General features: G+C 27.5%; 1 protein-coding gene across 1 annotated transcript in view; it reads right to left on the reverse strand.

Annotated features, from left to right (window-relative positions):
• Positions 1 to 893: 893 nt before the first annotated feature.
• The window catches only part of LOC113551878 (F-box/LRR-repeat protein 16), a 31,847-nt gene continuing 13,206 nt past the window's right edge, over positions 894 to 19,534 (reverse strand). Inside the window, exons 2-5 of the mRNA XM_026954430.1 lie at positions 13,392 to 13,683; positions 4,733 to 4,928; positions 2,831 to 2,979; positions 894 to 1,917 (exon numbers count right to left, since the gene is read on the reverse strand). Of these exons, the coding sequence (XP_026810231.1) occupies positions 1,769 to 1,917; positions 2,831 to 2,979; positions 4,733 to 4,928; positions 13,392 to 13,683 (786 nt within the window). The 3' untranslated portion in view covers positions 894 to 1,768. The remainder of the gene's footprint in view (positions 1,918 to 2,830; positions 2,980 to 4,732; positions 4,929 to 13,391; positions 13,684 to 19,534) is intronic.

A 19,534-nucleotide genomic window follows, 5' to 3' on the forward strand; every position in this document is an offset into this window, starting at 1 on the left:
TTGTATTTTTTTTATATACTATTTTAGTATCATTATAAATAATATTCACAACACTATAAAATAAACTAATCACAAAAAAATCTTTCTAAACACTAAATTTGGGGAAAATTTTCAAAATATAACATTTTATATGTCGCACACAGATTACATTTTTTATTTTTGCATTGTCATGACAATTGTTTAATATATTTTTAATACTAGGTTACCTATTAAAAAGGCATTATCAGTCTTTCATTATGTACATAACTGATCTTCGAAGGTGGTTAGAACAGTTTAGATATATCTAAAAATATATATTTCATAAAGAAAAATAGTCTTCATTTTTAACTTTCTAAAATACACATTTAAAGTATACAAATCATTGTGTAAGTAATTAACCAAAACGAATAGCTTTAAATAAATTTAGTAATATTCATAACACGTGTAAAATTTAAAACGCGAATAATCAAAACTAAACCTAACTTGATGTATACATGACTGACATTTTACAATTTACGATAACGAATCGAATAGACATTTTTATTTTTCTCTATATGATTATTCATATTAAATCCACCAGGAACTTTATTGTTATTTGTTATACTTTTTTTATCTTATAGTCTTTTAACGTTGAATATTCAATAAATATACCTATTGTTTATTTAAACGAAGAAATAATAGATATTAGATATTTTACATGTATAGCGAGTCTGTTAAAAACATTTTTTTTTTCATCTTCATACATTATATAATAAATTTTGTTTTGCTAAAATTCTTCATTATCAAATATCAACTTAAAGATAAACATATTTACAACTTTGGTAAATCGTTAATTCTAATTGCACATTTATAGTTTAATTAATAATTACATATTAATACCTATATAGGTTATATTATATTGTATTAGTTATTTTAGTTTATAAATGGTTATTGGGATGGTAAGTTAATTAATTATTATTACATATTATAAATTATATTCAAAATTTAAGCGTTGAAATCTGTATTATCTAAGTATACAGTTTTTCATTATTTCACAATTTAAATAATTATCACACGTACCTACATTTTAAATATTAGTGCCAAATCATTATAACCTAGACAAAATGTATTGTATAGTAGTCTGAAGACTAATACTTTTTTCTTTATCTATATTTGGTTCATATTTATAAACTATTTTTTTTTATCAACTACAAACTCGTAAATGCTTTATGATATTGTCTTAAGATAATAATACCATAACTTTGTTATATTTTTTTTCTATGATCAGCCAATTTATTTTTTCCTTGACATAGACTTAAAGTTAATGGTTTACTAGAAACCGTTAAATTAAATATTATATTTTTTAATTATTGCACATTTCGTACATACTTATTAGTTTATTACAGTTAGTCAAGTTTGGAAAAGGCCATTAATATATACTTAAACACCTAATCACAATAGGGATTTTAGGCAAGAATGACTTAATAGTAGGTGTGTACAATATTGTAATTTTAAATTTTTTAACCCAAAATCAATTAATTCCAAAAGTTGAAATAACAATAAATTATGCTTAAAACAACAATCTTATAAATTAGAATAATTAAATTAAAAAATAAATGTATTGTGGGATGTATGATATGTGTGCGGACATTATAAGTATAACAGACTCAAAACACCTACTGGAAATTGAAATTGAAGGATGTTTAAAAAAGTAAAAAAAAAAATAAAAATAAACAATCAATCAATCAAAAAAGGAATAAATAATAATTAACAACTCTCCATTATTGTCGTGTTTACGTTCTATGAATATTTATCTGACGATTAAACATGATGGTAAATGCTCATGCAAATATTCCAATAATTCTGGTGATGCACCAGCACAATTTGTCAGTTCTAATTCTTCTAAATGTCGCATTTGAATTAAACTGGATAAACCACTGGAGGTTAACAAATGACAACCTAAAAATAATAAATTTCAGTTATAATATTAAATCTTATTAAGTACCTAATAAATTATGTATGGTTAATTTACACTGTTTTTAATAAAAATGCGAAATTAAACACCTTATAAAATATTTGATGCATAGAAATGTTAGTACTGGTTTATTACCCTAGCCGCGACGAGTGAAAACTTTATAGCCCTGCCACTCAGGTTTGTTATCTCCTCGCCATCCATAGTAATAATAAATACGTGGATTTAAACAAAATCAAGTTGATCATAGATATAACTTCGTGGATCCTAACTTAGGAGCCCACTTACAAAATGTTGAGAGAATGTGGGGTTCAGCCAAATGGGGCGACAAAAAACGTAGAGGAACAGAATTTTTTTAGACTCATGCGCGGAATTTACGTGACGATCAAAACTAAATAATAGTGATCCGTTTGAAACGATTTTAAAAGATATAGCAGAGTTTTATGAACCGTGGCCGTGAAGCATAAACATTTTTATACATTTCTAAATTTATTATTAGATTATTAGAATTCTTAGATTCATAAATATCAATAAAAAAACTCATTATTTTGAATTTATATGATGTCGGGGAGATAACAAATCTGAGTGGCAGGTTATAACAAACCAGTACCGAAATGTTTGTAAGGGTAAGTAGACCCGTAAAAATATTTATTACAGTACCACACCTGACCTTAAATTATGAATATAGTAAATAATGTCTTGTGGTATAATCATTATTATGACCTAATATTACGGCATTAAAACAAAACTATTCACGTTTATCTCGAATAAGACTTACAACATTTTAAATTTATCGATCGAAAATTTGTTTGGTATTGATATTCTCCTCCCTAGCTACATTTTTTAAATGCTTTAATAAATATGTCTTAAAACGTAGCACATTTATTACTTATTATTTACCAGCAAGTGAGAGTATCCTTAAATGACGCATGCCACATAAGTGTTGTATGCTAAAATTTCGTAGTTGTGAACACCAACGCAGAAATAACGCTTGTAAACATATCATTGTTGATATATACCCTATACCAATGTCAGTAATGTGTATGCACCTAAAAAATAAAAACAAAATGATTTATACATTTTCTAAAAATTAAAAAGTTTCCTATAGTCATAAACATAAATATAATATAAAAATCATTCACGTGAATAAGTTTAAAATAATTTATTATGATTAAACAATAGTTATAACCAGGCAAGTACACAGGGGGGTGTTTTGGGCGTTCAAACACCCCCCAAAATACTTGAGTTTTTGTATGGTTATTTACTTATATTATATTACTATTATAATGTTAATTTTGTTATATCAATATTTGTATTTAAAAAAAGTAATTTAAGTATACCTAATTTTTATAAAAAAATGTTGTATAGGTACTTATTAAAGAAAGTTCTACTTTTCAATAACTGACTTTCAAAAACACCCCCCAAAACTTTTTTCTGCGTACGACCCTGGTTATAACACATACATAATATATTGCATATCATAAAATACGGTTTGTTAGAATGGAACCTCTAAAAATGTATTTATTTGACATAATTTTAACATGGTATTATATATTACGATATTTTTCATGTTATTATGTAATCCTAAAATAAAGTTTAAATAACAATAAAAAATAAATTTATTTATTAGTTCAAAAGTCTTTATTTCAGTTACTTATCAAAATAAATTACTTCAATATTTGTTTCATACTTTTATATTAAAAAATAATTACTTATATAATTAATTATATATCTAGTTAAAAATATTTTACCATCTAAAAACTGTAAAACTAATTTCACATACTATCCCAAGTGTATCCCGTTTTTAATTTTAACTTTTTTCATAGCCCGAGTGCATCCGCAGTGTTATTGACAAATTATATTGAATAGCTCAAGTGCATATCAACAAATTATATTATTGAATAAAATGTTTAATTTTTTCAGCTATGATTGTGAAGTACTGGAAATGGTGGGGAAATGCATTTAATTTTAACTTCGATAATAATTGCGATGCACTAGCGCTATGTCAAAAATATGACCTTTTTTCTCGGGACGTTAATCGGGTGATACCTTATTTCGGACATATTCGGAACATTAAAAAAAAGGTAATTTCAGAACGCACTCGAGAAACTCCTTGGAAGAAAGGTCACCGTTTTATTTAAGTGAAATAAATTATTTATTGATTATTATTCAATCCTACTTGAAAAATAAATTACTCGTATCAAAAAAAATATATTACAATTTAAATATAAGTAATATAATATATCCAAGGAAACATTTATTCGCTGCTTCCAGTCTTAGTATTATTTCTTTGTGGCTGTCAGCATTTCATTGATAAGTATTTGAAGTTTGCCACCCTTTCAAAATTATAATTATTCACTTCTAGTCTAAGTCACTTCAAGTCTTATTTCATGATTGTAACTGAGTAATGGGAAGACAGGATTACAAAATATGTATCGAGTTTGGGAGTAAACGATAGAGAAGAAATATCTCAAGATAGAGATAGATGGAGGCGAGTGGATGTTGAGGCAATAGATCTAAATGGATTGTAAAAGCCAATAAAGAAAGAAGAATATACGAGTAATATATCCTAGACTGACAAATCATCTCCGATCAGAATCGTTTTTCGTATTTAATGATACCTATTCATTGCATTCAAATTAAACACATTCATTATAGTGACCTCCTCTCCATGACTCCACCCTTACTTATACTGCAGAGCAAGTTTTTATTTTTTCACTTTATTTGATCGTAATAAATTGAACATTGATAATTTTTCTATTTGTGGTTATCACTTATCGTATTAAATTTATAATGTTTTACCTGTCCAAGACCAACTGTTCTAATCCAACTAGATCACAAGCAATGTATTCCAGAGCTGCATCGGTAACACGAGGACACCAAGATAAGTCTAAGATTTGTAATTTTGGCAGATTTTCGGCAATCAATTCGATCCCATCGTCAGTGATTTTACTGCAACCTGATAAACTTAGTACAGTAAGATTGGGAAGTGAGTGAACTGAAAATAAACAGAAATATGTAAATTATTATATTATAAATATAACTAACATCTTAAGTAAAATAAATTATTTGTCTTTGTACATAAATTGTTTTTATTTGTTTTGAATTAAATATAACTACCTAAAAGAGTGAACAAATATTTTACGAACAATTAATATTGGATAAAGGGTTTGTCGACAAAGGTCAATAAAAAGGGATAGTTTCCATGACAAAGTTTGATAATATTTTAAAATTATTCAAACATACAAAATTAGATAAAATTAAACTACTTAAAAGTAGCTATACATCATAAATAATTAACTATGAATAATATTGTTATTAGATATTTTTTCATTACACTAAAATATTTGTTTATGTATTATGAATATAACGTTATTTTTATTATAGGTATAATAGGTATTTATTATAAACATTGGTAGTACAGCAGCTAGCTAAGTAGATTGGTATTTCTGGGACATACTATAATAAATGAAAATTAGATGGTGCCTGCGAAAAAATAATTAAAGTGTGCTACTGCAGCTTGCAGCAGAATTAAAGTTATTATTATTATTAACATTTGAATTACCTGTATTATAATTTAGGCATATTAAAAACTATATTGTAAGATCGTTCGTGCTTTACAAATAATTCGTTTACGACAGAAATTTACTTATTGTTACAATGATCAACAAATTAATATCATCTAAATATTATAAATATGTGTTAAGAATTCAAGATTCTCACATTAATAAGCCGAAACTCTGCGGTGTATAACATGTAAAAACAGGTACATTGTACGCATTGCTACGGTAGACTCTAATTAAGGAAGCATAAAATACAATATAATACAATTACCATTATTCACGTATACCCGTTTTGTTACTCTCGCACTGAAGTACTCGCATATGTACCAATTTAATATTATATATAGCTTATTAAGTATATATATACAGGCATTTTACTGTATATTATAATATTTATATATAATAGGTATCATAGGTTATAGTATATACACAGCGGAATTGCGTTTTTTATGCATGTACGTATGTATACAGATTTAATATTCATTTCGGATCGATAAGAATATTATATATACGACGGGATATGTATCACGCGTTGCACGCAGCCCTTCACTGTTAATGTGTTGGGGTGACTATGAGTGTGCGTATATATATAATATTATATACTTTTCCTGGTGCGCTGAATCACGTGCCCTTGCCAACACACGACCGAGTGATGTTTAGTAACGATACCTACACGAGGGGGACGAATAAAAACAGTCGCTATAAGCCTGTAACCACCCTTCCTTAAAAAAAAAAAATAAGGGGCCAGGTGGTTCCGACTTACAATTACTATACATCATGTGGAGGATTTCGTATAATTTGTCGTATACTATACAGTGTTAAAAAAAAAGTCTTCGATAAAACGTACATAATAATAATATTATATAAGTGTAGAATATATAGATGTATAGTGACTATACGTATATGTACAATTCACGAATATTCGAAATCCTCATATAGGTGTTGTATACGTAGTACTAGTTACATTCGGCACGCGTCCGGGGTGAGTGTGTAATGTAATTAGTATTACATACGACTATACGAGTCGGGTCAGATCACTGCAGATTATTATAAACGCGTACACTGTGGTATACACATGATCATTGGTTTGTTGTTATTTAAATGTAAGATTCAAGTATTTATGAACATTATTTGTACTAATTAAAATTATATCTACATGCCAAAGTTTTTATGAAGTAGTATCGATTCTTTGTATTCTCGAATATGCATTTATTCAAATCGTACAGAATTTTTGAATTTGTTTGGTTTTTATGGCATTTAATAATAAAAATGGTACAAACCATTTTCGAGGTATGTATCGAAATCAAACTTTGATTGAGTATAGTTTTTATGGTGATAAATTTATAAGTAATATACTTGTTCAAGAGATAATATTATCTATTCTATTATCTAGCATCTAGCGTCCAGAGCTTGTCGACCTTTATTCACGATAAGCTTTCGGATGCTCAGCAGCTACCTTGCTTTCTCACTTGCCGATGTGTAACAATCCTTAGTTTTCTGTCGACGTATACCACCATCGTCTTTGAGCACATTATTATTATGTTGCTTCTCTTGGAGCGGTGGTCGACCACGTTTTAAGTAAAACTGCGGCTTGACGTCCTTTCGTTACTTCGTTCGCCGTCGTCAGAGTACACGCGTGTCAGTACCAACGACACATACGAACTCCTTTTCGTGACTTTTGAGTGGTTACCACGATCGTATCGTATAGTTTCTGTAGAAGTACACCTATGAGTATTGATGACGTTGGAGTATACCGTCGTGTCTGTAGGACTGTAGATCACATTATTAGGAAAACGAGAGTACGAAAATAAAAAAATAAAAACCCGTACGCAGATTTAATCCTTTAAATCAGTCTTCGTCGGGTTTACCCAGGGAAATCAAGTTGATCATACTGAAACGTATACTTTCAAACAATGACTGAGATTATAGCAGCTGACGCATTGTCAACCCCACAATCCACATAGTCTTACTCATGGGACACGAGTTAAGAAGTCCCACGCTTAAAGAAGTTACTCGAGTTACTTCCTCATAATAAATAAATTTTCCTATGAAAAAATAAGTAACTCAAGCTACTCTTTCAAATAACTTTTTTCCCCGTGAAAAAAAAAGTTGAGTTTATTCTTCATTATACAACTACTGTGGAAGTTTAAAAAACAAAAAAATGATGGTGATAATATTAAATTTAACCAAACAACATAGGTAAAAATTAAAATTTTTAACAAAACATTCAAAATATGATTATAATTTAACCTTATAATCGTTCTACTGAAGAATGATAAGATTCGAATTATTTCCCTTTTGATTGGGAAGAGTTAATATATCTTAGTCCGTGGTCTTTTTCCATGGGTCTACTCATTATCACGGAAACAACGATCTTGTGCATCATTGTATTTATTTAGTGTTATTATTATTTTCCTGGGCGTTCATCATAAATATTAAATTAATTAAAAATTATTGTTGTATAATATATTCAAAATGAGTGTATTAGTACTAAGCACTAAGTTTATTTTCTAAATTTTAGAATTGTGCTCGACTGTATTCTCTCTAATTTAGTATTGTCGCACGATAGTGATCTAAAGTTTTTATCGTTATTTTGTTACCCGTTCCCGTGTACAAAACGAATTATTTATCTGTGTTCAAACTTTTCAAAGTGTATATTTAACCGTTTAACCATCCTTGGCCATTTGCTCAATCCGCGGGAACCTGGTGGTACAATATTTGATGTCTTACGAAGTACAGAATACAAATATTAGCAGTTAATTTTATAAATTTGAGTACCTGTATTAAGAACGAGTTAAGAACCTACATAATATGGTTAAAGATTATATATCAAATATATGTAAATTGGTTACAAATAGAGTATAGATAATCACAAAATAACTAAGACAAAAAAAAGTAATTAACAACATTATTTTCATTAAAAATAATGTTCTAATACTATATTTAATATATTCAATTATTCAAATATTCTATGGATAAATTAACTATCATATTATATTAAAATTTATTTGGTATAATAAAACTTAAGAAATGATTACTTGTTTAAATTTCGATTTTTAACGTACCTATCAATATTTTAAGACATTCATTGCTTAATAGGTAAATAATAATTCATAATAAAATAAAATAAAAATAGAAGTCCTCATTTAAATAAAAGTTTGTGTTGTCACCCAGCAATTCGGGTAATTAAATCCATAATTATACTAATTAATAATTAAATTTCTATGAGCTAAAAAACATCAAAAATTAGAATTTAAATAAAGAACAAATGGAGATAAGCATGCTTGGTGAATCACCCTTTAGGTCCAGCTTTGTGCCGTGTGACATTACATGACTAGACAGTAGACACACGACACCGATTTTAACCACGTAGGTACTATATAAATTTGTTCAGCAATAAATACAATAAACGCGTGTAGTTTTTACACGTTCACTTAAGGATTTCGAATATTTCTTTTTTATATAATATATAATTTATCAAAGTCAGTTACTTAAATGGTACTTAATTTGGTGTCTCCGAAGTATTTTTTGTACACGTATTCTATATAAAACGTATATTTTTTTTTTATATGCATAAAAATACAAATATAACTAACTATTACTTTTATTTTGTACATCATAATTTCAATTAAAAGTTGAACTCTCGCCATTATTTAATGTTTATTTTAGCCAATATAGGTATATAGGTATACGATAAAAAAACCTATGACATAAAGTTTATATAATATATATTTAATATTTATTGAGTGAGTCAATATGTCTGAATGTGAAATATGTAAATTTCTTAAATAATGATTGAACCTTTGTTAACCCTGAATGTTAAGTCATTACATAGTGATATATACGTATATATAGGTATTGTAGACAGCCCAATTACCATACTACACTTAAGTATTCCATTATACTTACATTATAAACATAGATTATATTTTTTCATTAAACACGTAGATTGATAAATAGATAGCTGATGTTTGATAGGTATATATTATATTATATAAGATAATGTATTAAAATTAAATAAGGATAAGAGCTTCTATGTTTACATTCAAATTAATTAAATACAAAAATTGTGCCGAACGATTGTTATTGCGTATAAATTATTGTACGATAATAATTTAATAACTAGGTAATTAATATTTAAGCTTTACAAATGTATATTTTGCTTTAACATTGGGTACATTTACATAATATTTTGATACAAAATTTGCTTTATTTATGATTATATGGGTTTACTAATTTTAAGTAGGTTTATCTACTGTTATAAACTAAACTAAAATTAATATGTAAAATATACGTAAGATCATAAGAATTATAAAGGTATTGAAATTATAATTTATAGTATATAGGTATAAATTTAATCATCAAATTGTAGATAGTATTTTTTCTTTTAATTTATACATATAACGTATATAAAAGAATGAAATCATATTAAAAGAAAATTAAAACACTACAAAAGTGTTTAACTCAATTATAACAACAGACCTTACTCAACTTACTTCATACTACGTAAAACTGAATTTTAAGTGTAAAAAATAGTTATTAGACCAAGAATAATATATCTGTTAAATAATAGCAATAATGAGTGATTTTCGCAACGAATCAGTAAACTCAATTTAAAAAAATTCGCCGCTGCAAAATAATGATGTATAATCATATTATAATTATATTTTTTTAAATTTTAAATCGACAACTATCAATTGAGAAAAATATAACGCTAAGCACTCCTAAAAATATTTTAAAGATTTTGTTAGAGACAACGCTTTGTTTTTACAGAGTTATTTTCAAACTTTTTTTTGCAATTTTCTTATAAATTGACGTAGAATGTAAAAAATGACCTTTTTCAACTTCCATGTTACATTTCCAATCTTTAAAGGCATTACATAAAAAATATATACGCATCAATGTAACACTGCTATACCTCGATTCTGAGCTATCATAACAGTATAAAATAGACCATAAATCTGAAATTATTCAAAAGGAATTTAGAGGCTATTAACCAGTTTGGACAGAGCGTTAATTTATTAGCTACGGGGGAAACGTTCAAAATAGAATGTAATTAAATTTTTAAGTATTAATAAAAAAAGAAAAATCATGGGACTTTCGATTTGTACCACGTGAAAAGTAAATATCGTAGACTGTTGTTGTAGTGTAAGTTTTGTCGCAACAGTTTATTTAATTTCCTATTCGCCACCTCACTCGTAATGATAATTTGTTTTGCAAACCAATTATCATAATTCCTCCACTACACGGTAATTTCCGTTCTCGTTCCTAGGAAAACCGATTGCCCATAAAGACTTTCATCTAATATACTACTATTGTGGCAACCGTCTTGTGTAAAATAATGATACGTTGGTTATTTTCTGCGAGTGATAGAAGACGCAATATTAAACGATTTTAAAATCGTGTACCTAATAAATATTATATAGTTTTTGATGTAGTTATATGTAATACATGGACATAATAATTAATGAAACAGTACGCGTAGTCTTACTCGTGAACATAATGATCGTATGGCAATTAGCAACATAAAAATATTGGTGTCGACAGCCTGTTGTAATATTCAGCGAGTAAAAAAGTAATCATACCTGTTATATATTCCAACACACGCATTATAGACGTCGCAAATTGTTTAATCGAATAAATCAGATATTATTTGTCGTTCGCCGTACATATTACTAGTTTAGTCGACTACAGTTTTGTGAAACCAGCTAGCTGGTAACATTTTTATTCTATACAACCATTAAATATAATAATGATCGTAGTTTTCATTTTCTTGTTTTGAACCTACGTTTTTATTTTTTGTTTTTGAAATTATTATACTACTATTATTTGTCGATCTCTAAGAAGTTTTTTGTAGAACTGTAATAATTCGCGGTTATATAAATACAAAAAAATCACGTTTTTATTTAGGTCAATTTTTATTGAAGTATGATTTTTCTCATTATTAAATGATAAATTATTTGCATGTCATATCCGAGTAGTACTATATATTATTCTTTTATTAAAACGAGCCTATAATGATTTCCATTATTATTAATTGTAAACTTTGAAAGATTATTTTATATTAAAATATTAAGTTATTTAGTTATGTACTATAAATATCGACGCTTTTTTATTATATTTAATATTATTAACATATTTTGTATTTTAGTAATTAGATATGTTATGCTTTTATGCGACTGCAATACAAGCAAATAAATACCTATATAATGAGTTCATATATAATATAATTATATACCTACACATAAATATTATTATATTAAAGATTAAAAAAAATCTGTTAAGTTATAGAAAAAATGTTGTTAAATATTAAAATGTTCACCGAACACCTTCTTCGCCCTTGCCCATTACTCTTTATGACATAACACAGATCTTTCACAAAATAAAATAAAAAATTCAATAATGCATCTGTTAAACTCTAAATTTCAAGTATGTAAAATAATGGTAAATATATTTTGTGTAGGTAATATATAAAATGCATAGGCCTAAATTAATATTATAAGGATTGCACGTCCCATAAATATCCTGATAAAGGTAAGTGCTACCGTTGTTAGAAAGAAATATTTAATAACTGTACATATGGGATGCATGTAATTTCCACCACAAGTACCTTTTTTTTAGTGTAAACTCTTCTAGGAAAGAAAATCAGGTAAAAATATAAAATTAATACTTATAGTATACTACTATAAAAAAATTAATAATTTTCCACATTAAAAAAAAGTTATGCGTAACTAAAAAATGTATAAAACTTAAAAATAAAAAGTTAATTAAAAATATAAAATTAATAATCTAACAGTATAAATTTAATATAATATAATAATTTTACACAATCAATAGTTAGATATGTGTATTATGCTAAAAAATATATAAAACTTAAGAATAAAAATAATAATTGTCTGAACAAATCAATGATACAAATTGTTATGTGTATTACGTCAAATAATCCTAATAAATAATAATAATTATAAAATATGTAGGTGTGTTATATTAAACTAATATCAACTTTAGTAATTATTTTGACGTATATCATCGCAACGGATTTCGGAGTATTAAATGTAGGAAGGTCTCAACATTGGCAAAGTTTCCATATACCCATTACAAGATAATATACCCATTTTTAAGAAAATGAAACTGGTGGAGTTTACATCAGACCTTTTGATTATCTTTTTATCTAACCGGTATTGTGGTGGAGTTCACAATCGATCGTACATAATATGATGGGACCTAAAGTGTATACTACGTTTTTCTTATTATTTTGCTATCTTTGTTAAGCTTGTTTAATCTTTGTTCTTGTTGAATTTCTTTTTCTCGCTCTTAGTAAATTAATGGGTATTTATATATAGACAAAGTTATACGCTATCTTTTTCTAGCAATTTTTACTCTCGCACATCTCTTTCTGCTATTAGTCTATTACTTTATAGGTTTGTGTATCTATGATAACAAATAGCAATATGCGAAATGAATTTCGACAAGACCAAATTTTCCTTATACGAAATGTTATAAAACCTGCGGCGAGAGTGTGTTGAATTTACACCTTCATAGTTATAATTATAGAAAGGGGCGAATCTGCAACATTAGTCACAATACTAAATATTATCTATAATCTATATATATATATATTAACCGATACGAGAAATAAATAAAATCGTATATGTAAAATGATCACGGAAAAAAATATCGGTTATCAGTTTTTGCTGCAATTACTTGAAAAAAGTTAGGATAGCGACTTACTGAATGACATCATAATGACCGTTCGGATATCGTATGTAAAATATAATCTCAAATTCGAGTATCGGTGAAAAAATAGTATCGGATATTATTATAATTTATAATATTATGTTAGCAGTACAGTATTATACACGTGCTATATCGTATAATTATTGGCACTATTCACTCACCAATATTTACAATGCCGTGGTTGGTGAGCTCCCAGCACGAATGCAGCCTTAGCGCGGACAGGCTGTTGGACTGCCTGGACGAGAAGAATCCCAAGGCGGCGTCGGTGACGTGGTACGCTTGCAGCGTGAACTCGTTGAGGGCTGGCAGCATCTGAGCTACGGCGCCGACAGCGTCGTCGGCCACATTTATGCAATCGCTCAGGGTCAGCGACACGATTCTAGGCGTCAAGCATGCCCACAGGCCGGCCTCCGTGATCTCGTTGCATCCGACCAGCTCCAGTTGCCAAACACCCTGTACGATTAATAATATTATCGTTATTACGAAAGTCTGACGACAGCCATCGTGTGTTCGGTAGACTAATCGGTAGAATAATATAATATAATACGTATTATTACACGCGCGGGATTTACTACACGCAGCTGAACGACTTTCGTCTATATTATGTATTCGATCGGTATCATTGTTTCGATTGTTTCGTATATATAGGACAGGAGTGGCATACCAGCGGCACATTTGATATAGGTATACGTTTTTTATATGATGTACGCCTTGTATAACCTGACTTTGCTCGGGTAAAAATAAACGACCATATCAAATATATCATTATAATACTATATATCAATACGTACGTGTATATCTCAATTTTAATGTATCTCAGTTCATGGGAAAATCGTCATCGATGACGTCGCTTTGTAAACTAATTCTCCGGCATGAGTTTGTGGTAGGCTGGTTATATTATATAGTATTTGGTACATTTTCGTACGTAATTCAAACTACTCTCCAAAGTTTTCTGACATCTTCAATGACAAAATATTTGAAATTTACGACAATATTAGTCGAGTAATTTTAAAATTACTTATAGGTTACAAACATACGGATATTACCTTTTGATGTACATCGAACAATAAACAAATAATCATACACTGTTTTCTCATATAGCATGATTGTAGGGTGGTCAATTTTTACCACATTTATTTTAAAATTAGTTTTTTGCATGATGTAGTCAATTGCAATTATAAGTATATATATATTACATGTAAATAAAAAATTATTCGATTTTCGTGAGCCTAAACAAAATCTGTCTGTTAATCACACTAGGTAGCAACTTATAGATGTTAAAAAACAAAGCAAAAGAACATGTCACGAGTTATCAAGGAACATTTTGTGCAAAATTCAGTGCCAATTGATTCAGTAGTTTTCAAGTCTATAGCCCCATTCAAACGTATATTCATGTAATCATGTATAGAAGAAGATTAACCACGCGTATAATAGACATGCAGTTATATTGGTTATTACTTTCTACGATAAAACAAAAATTAGTCGTAATCAATGGTATGTGTTCTCGCATTGATGTGATAAAAGTTTAAAATTCTCCCTTTTATGTAATGCCGAAATATTAACGGTTTTGTCGGAATAACGATATACTATTGTACTGGGAAAATTCGAGTAGGTACCTACATCATCTGCATGTTATAATAAGCAGGATTTAAGCGACAAGCCCACGACGTGACTTGATACTTCCCGCGTGTCATCGTCTGCGCCTACAGATTTCTTGAAACAAACGCGTTTAAATAGAAAATCTTTTACTACCTACACATTTATTAATCAAATGCCAAAGGAATAGAGTAGGTAGTGTTGTACAACTAATGAAAATCTTCGATGTTATATTTATAGTCATGACGTCTATTGTAACGAGCTTTAACATTTTTCTAATTAAAATATTGTTAACGTGTGTAATTTCACTTGAAATTTTCTGAAAATATAATATATAAGAATTTTTTTCGTAATAATTTATTGCACTATAATTTTCCTTACGACAGCTGCATGCGCACACGTTGTGAAGTCATTCAAAAAATTATACGATCAGTTACGCGTTAATCTACTCTACAGGTTTTCTGATTTTAGCCAATGAAAACACTATTATACAACTGTCTCATTAACTACAAAGGTCATTGTTAATTGGCATTGTTATACGGTTCATTTATCGTTCACAATATTTTGAATAAATACACGAATATAGCACGAGTCGTGTATAATCACTATTTGTATTTGGTCAGGATTTTGTACACATTTTGGAAATGGGCATACAAATTCGTACTAATTCCATATTAATATTAGCAAAAAAAAAAAAAAAAATTATGAAAATATTATGTAGGTGCTGGGGTAACGAACATCTATTTTACTGACTCGATTGAATTCATAAAAACGCGTAACTTGCAGCCTGTACACAGAATATAATATACATGTGCCATGTGCATTAACTAAATATTATAATTTATAATAGAACTTGAATTAATTGTATTATTATAATATTGGGTTAATATTAATTGGTACCTAATTGGTCGCATTATTTATGTTTATATTTACACATGTGTAATGTGTAATACTGCGTAGCGTGTCCTGCAAAACGTATAAAATGTTTAAAGTAATGATGCGCGGGTGACGTATATTAACTTAAAACAACGTAGCAACTGTGAATTAATGTCCATAAAAGGACATGGTTATTATATAGGATGTTAAAATGTTAAATAAATATACGAATAACGACCGACCAAACGTCCAAAAGGGTCCAAATCGCCGTGTTAAGTGATACAATATATTTAAGTATACGTATAGGTATTACTAATTCGACGGACGTAAACGCTGCAGCAAAGCGTTAGGATTTATAGTTCAACGACTTTAAATATTATTCCGTGTAAGCGCATTAAATATTAATTGAATATGTTGACTCAACTGAAATTTATGGCCATGTAAATTATATAATGTACCTATTATATCGGATAATATATAAATTGGAACGCTGCACGAAACGATATTTTGATTATAATATAGTATTTATTTATATATATATATTATATAAAATATTAGTACATACCGTGTATGTGGTATAGTGCTATATATACTAGGAAAATTGCATGGGATACAAAACATATTTAAATTATTTAATCGTATAAAATATTATATTTAGTGATCGATACACATGTAGATGTCTATCGGTTATCCGTCATATATTATGTTAGAGTACTTATATATACATTACACACACACACACACACACACACACACACACTCACATATACTCCAAAAATATACATACTACATACATAACGTATATTATTATCTAAAAATCCTCAATGGACGCGTAAACGCAAATCTATACTAGAATTATCGTGAGGGAAATTTTTATACATTGTTTTGAAACTTTTTCATTACATAAATGACACATTATAGCTATAGGAACGTCGTTTTATAGGTTATTTATCTCTATAGGGCTAAATAATTTTGAATGTAACTATAATGTTTTAAATGTGTTATCCCGTCCATTAAAAATTTTTTTTTATCGTTTAAAAATAAAATGTTATTTTAATTTATTTATTAATGATAATATGCATTTTAAATTCTTTATTCCATATCAGAATATTTTTTAGAGTACTTAAAAAGTAGTCAACGAATGATGATAGAATATAATATATACTATATTATATAGTACGCACAAGTATAATAAAAAATATAATCATGACGTTTAAATTTGAAATAGCAGAGCTTTGCACCTGAATTAATCTCAACGCCCATAAAAGCACTTAACAATATGAATACTAAAAACGGCTAAAATCCATATTATAACTAGAAAGATTTTTTTGTTGAACACCCGAATAATTCGAAATTTGAAATTTGAGTAAAACGTTCGGGTTAACCCGAAAGCTTTAGATTTTTTACTATTAAACTTTTGTATGGTAATGTGATCTGTATTTGTGTTTGGTATGTACATTTTTTTTTAATTTAATTATTATTCACAGGTATAAATTTATAACATATGTTTTGTAAACTGTTTTTGGTCGACAACTATTGAAATATCCAATTGAACAATAATCATATCTATTTAGCAATTGTAATAAATTTTGTATTTTCTATAAATTAAAATAATATTTTAATATTTAATATCATAATATAGGGCTGTGAATTTGAAGGAAAGTGCAATTTCTTTTGGTGGTTGTGAAACATAGCTTTGTAAATATATAATTTGAATTATGTAAGAACAAATCAATTTATGAACATTTTATTTTGCATTTTTTATCTTTAATATTTTGGCTAATTTTTCTGCCTTTTTAGGTCATATTTTGCTTTTTTAGTTCATGATTTCATATTTTTAATTAAATTCCATTAATTAACATCTTTGAAAATCTTTTAAAAAATGTTTCAGGTAAAAAGCATTATTAAAGAATCAATAAATTTTAAAATCAAAATTAAAATTAAATCAACTTTTTATTAAATAAATACATTTTTATGCATATAATATACTAATATTAATATAAAAATTAAATTAAAAACCATTTTAAGTGCATTTTGTTCTATAATTTTTGAAATTTTAAATACATTTTTTGCATTTTAAGTGCATTTTATATTGAAGTTTTTAACATTTTAAATGCATTTTTAAGGTTTTTTAGTACATTAAGTTCATAGCCCTAGTCATAAATGTAAACTAAATGGTTAATAGTTTTTAAATTAAATTTCTCTTAGAATTTTTAAATTCCATCTTGATTTGAATAATATAGGTAGTTTATTATCTAATAATAATATTACCCAAAATACATCTGGTGCCCACTATCCGAATAAATAATTAGGGTATAAATCCTTGTAATATAATCTATAATAATACTCTCGCTTCAAAATAAATAACAACATTTATTGATCACAAACAACACCCGTCGAATAACAAGTTGTATCCCAGGCAGTCACGCGTATCCGTAATACATATATATAGTTTCAATATTACTGCAGTGAACGACAATGATGTAAATCGTTTAACTGGATATTTGTCTCAGAAGTGCGATTTCGGTTTGTTTGTGTTTTTGTTGTTGTTGTCACGAGATTTGCACAGGATGTATATGGATTTAAGGAATTTGTTTCAGCAATATATGTGACATAGCAATAAGAATTCGCTTAGGAATACATTGGACTTGAAGGGTTTCATTCGGTAAATTCCATTCTGTCGTATTTTAGAATAATAATGCATTCCTTGATTTTCCCTCAATCCGTTTTATATGAATGTGGTTGTAAAGTGGGCTTAATTTTGCACAGAAGTGGACTGATTAGTAATAACGGTATATATTAGTGAAAAATAGTGAAAACTATATTAACAAAATATTAAATAACGATTAGTAGTTTCGCGTTATTTTATAGTACTTATAGGTATGTTGAATACTAATTTATTTTGATCAAGTTTTATGACACGATGCTTTTACAGTTTTACTACAATAGTATATACCTAGTACTATAAATTATCAATATACTCTTGATCTGAATGATCTGGTAAATAATAACTGTGACGTTGTATTCTAAGATTTATTTTTTTGATTTTTAGTTGATATAAAACATAATCGATTAGTCGTAATAAATAGTATGTATAATTGTAACACAACTGATATGATAATAAATTAGTTATTAAAACTATAGATGACATAAATGTATAAATTTATATCTCAAACAATTTTTTTTTTTTTGAACATTGTTTCCAGTATTTAACATTTTTTACGATTGATGATTGAGGTTTTATTACTGAATAGTCTCTTCATTATTATTCATGCACCGTGCTTAATTTTCTCATTAATGTTATCAAATATTGTTTGTAATGCAAATGATTATTATTAGCGTTCTGATAAGTTTTTGATTTTTATTAACAGTGTTTTGGATGATTTGAACATTATTATTACTTTACTTATTATTTTTTCTCCGATAAGATCTTGGGCCATGAATTATCTCTTAACAACTCATAATCATGCCTCTTCAAGAAATGTCTTAGGTACTATATTTCCTTTTTATTTTTATAGTCAAGTTCACTTAAATCGTATGAAAATATTTATATAATTTATCTACAGAACCTTTAATATAGACATTGCTTGAATATAATATATTAATGTACAAATTATAATATTATCCAAATTTAAATTTTATTGTTTTAAACTTAATTAAGCCAAAAACAGTATAATTTTAAATAATACAATATTGACATACTATTTATACATTATCCATACAGCCATACAAGCAATATTGATATTAGCTACAAGCCACATAGGTAGGTAATTAATTACACCTCGCATTTTTTTTTTGTCATTTATTTCAAATGTTGTATATTTTTGTTATA

This window comes from Rhopalosiphum maidis, chromosome 2 (assembly GCF_003676215.2).
Source record: "Rhopalosiphum maidis isolate BTI-1 chromosome 2, ASM367621v3, whole genome shotgun sequence".
NCBI classification, from domain to species: Eukaryota; Metazoa; Arthropoda; class Insecta; order Hemiptera; family Aphididae; genus Rhopalosiphum; species Rhopalosiphum maidis.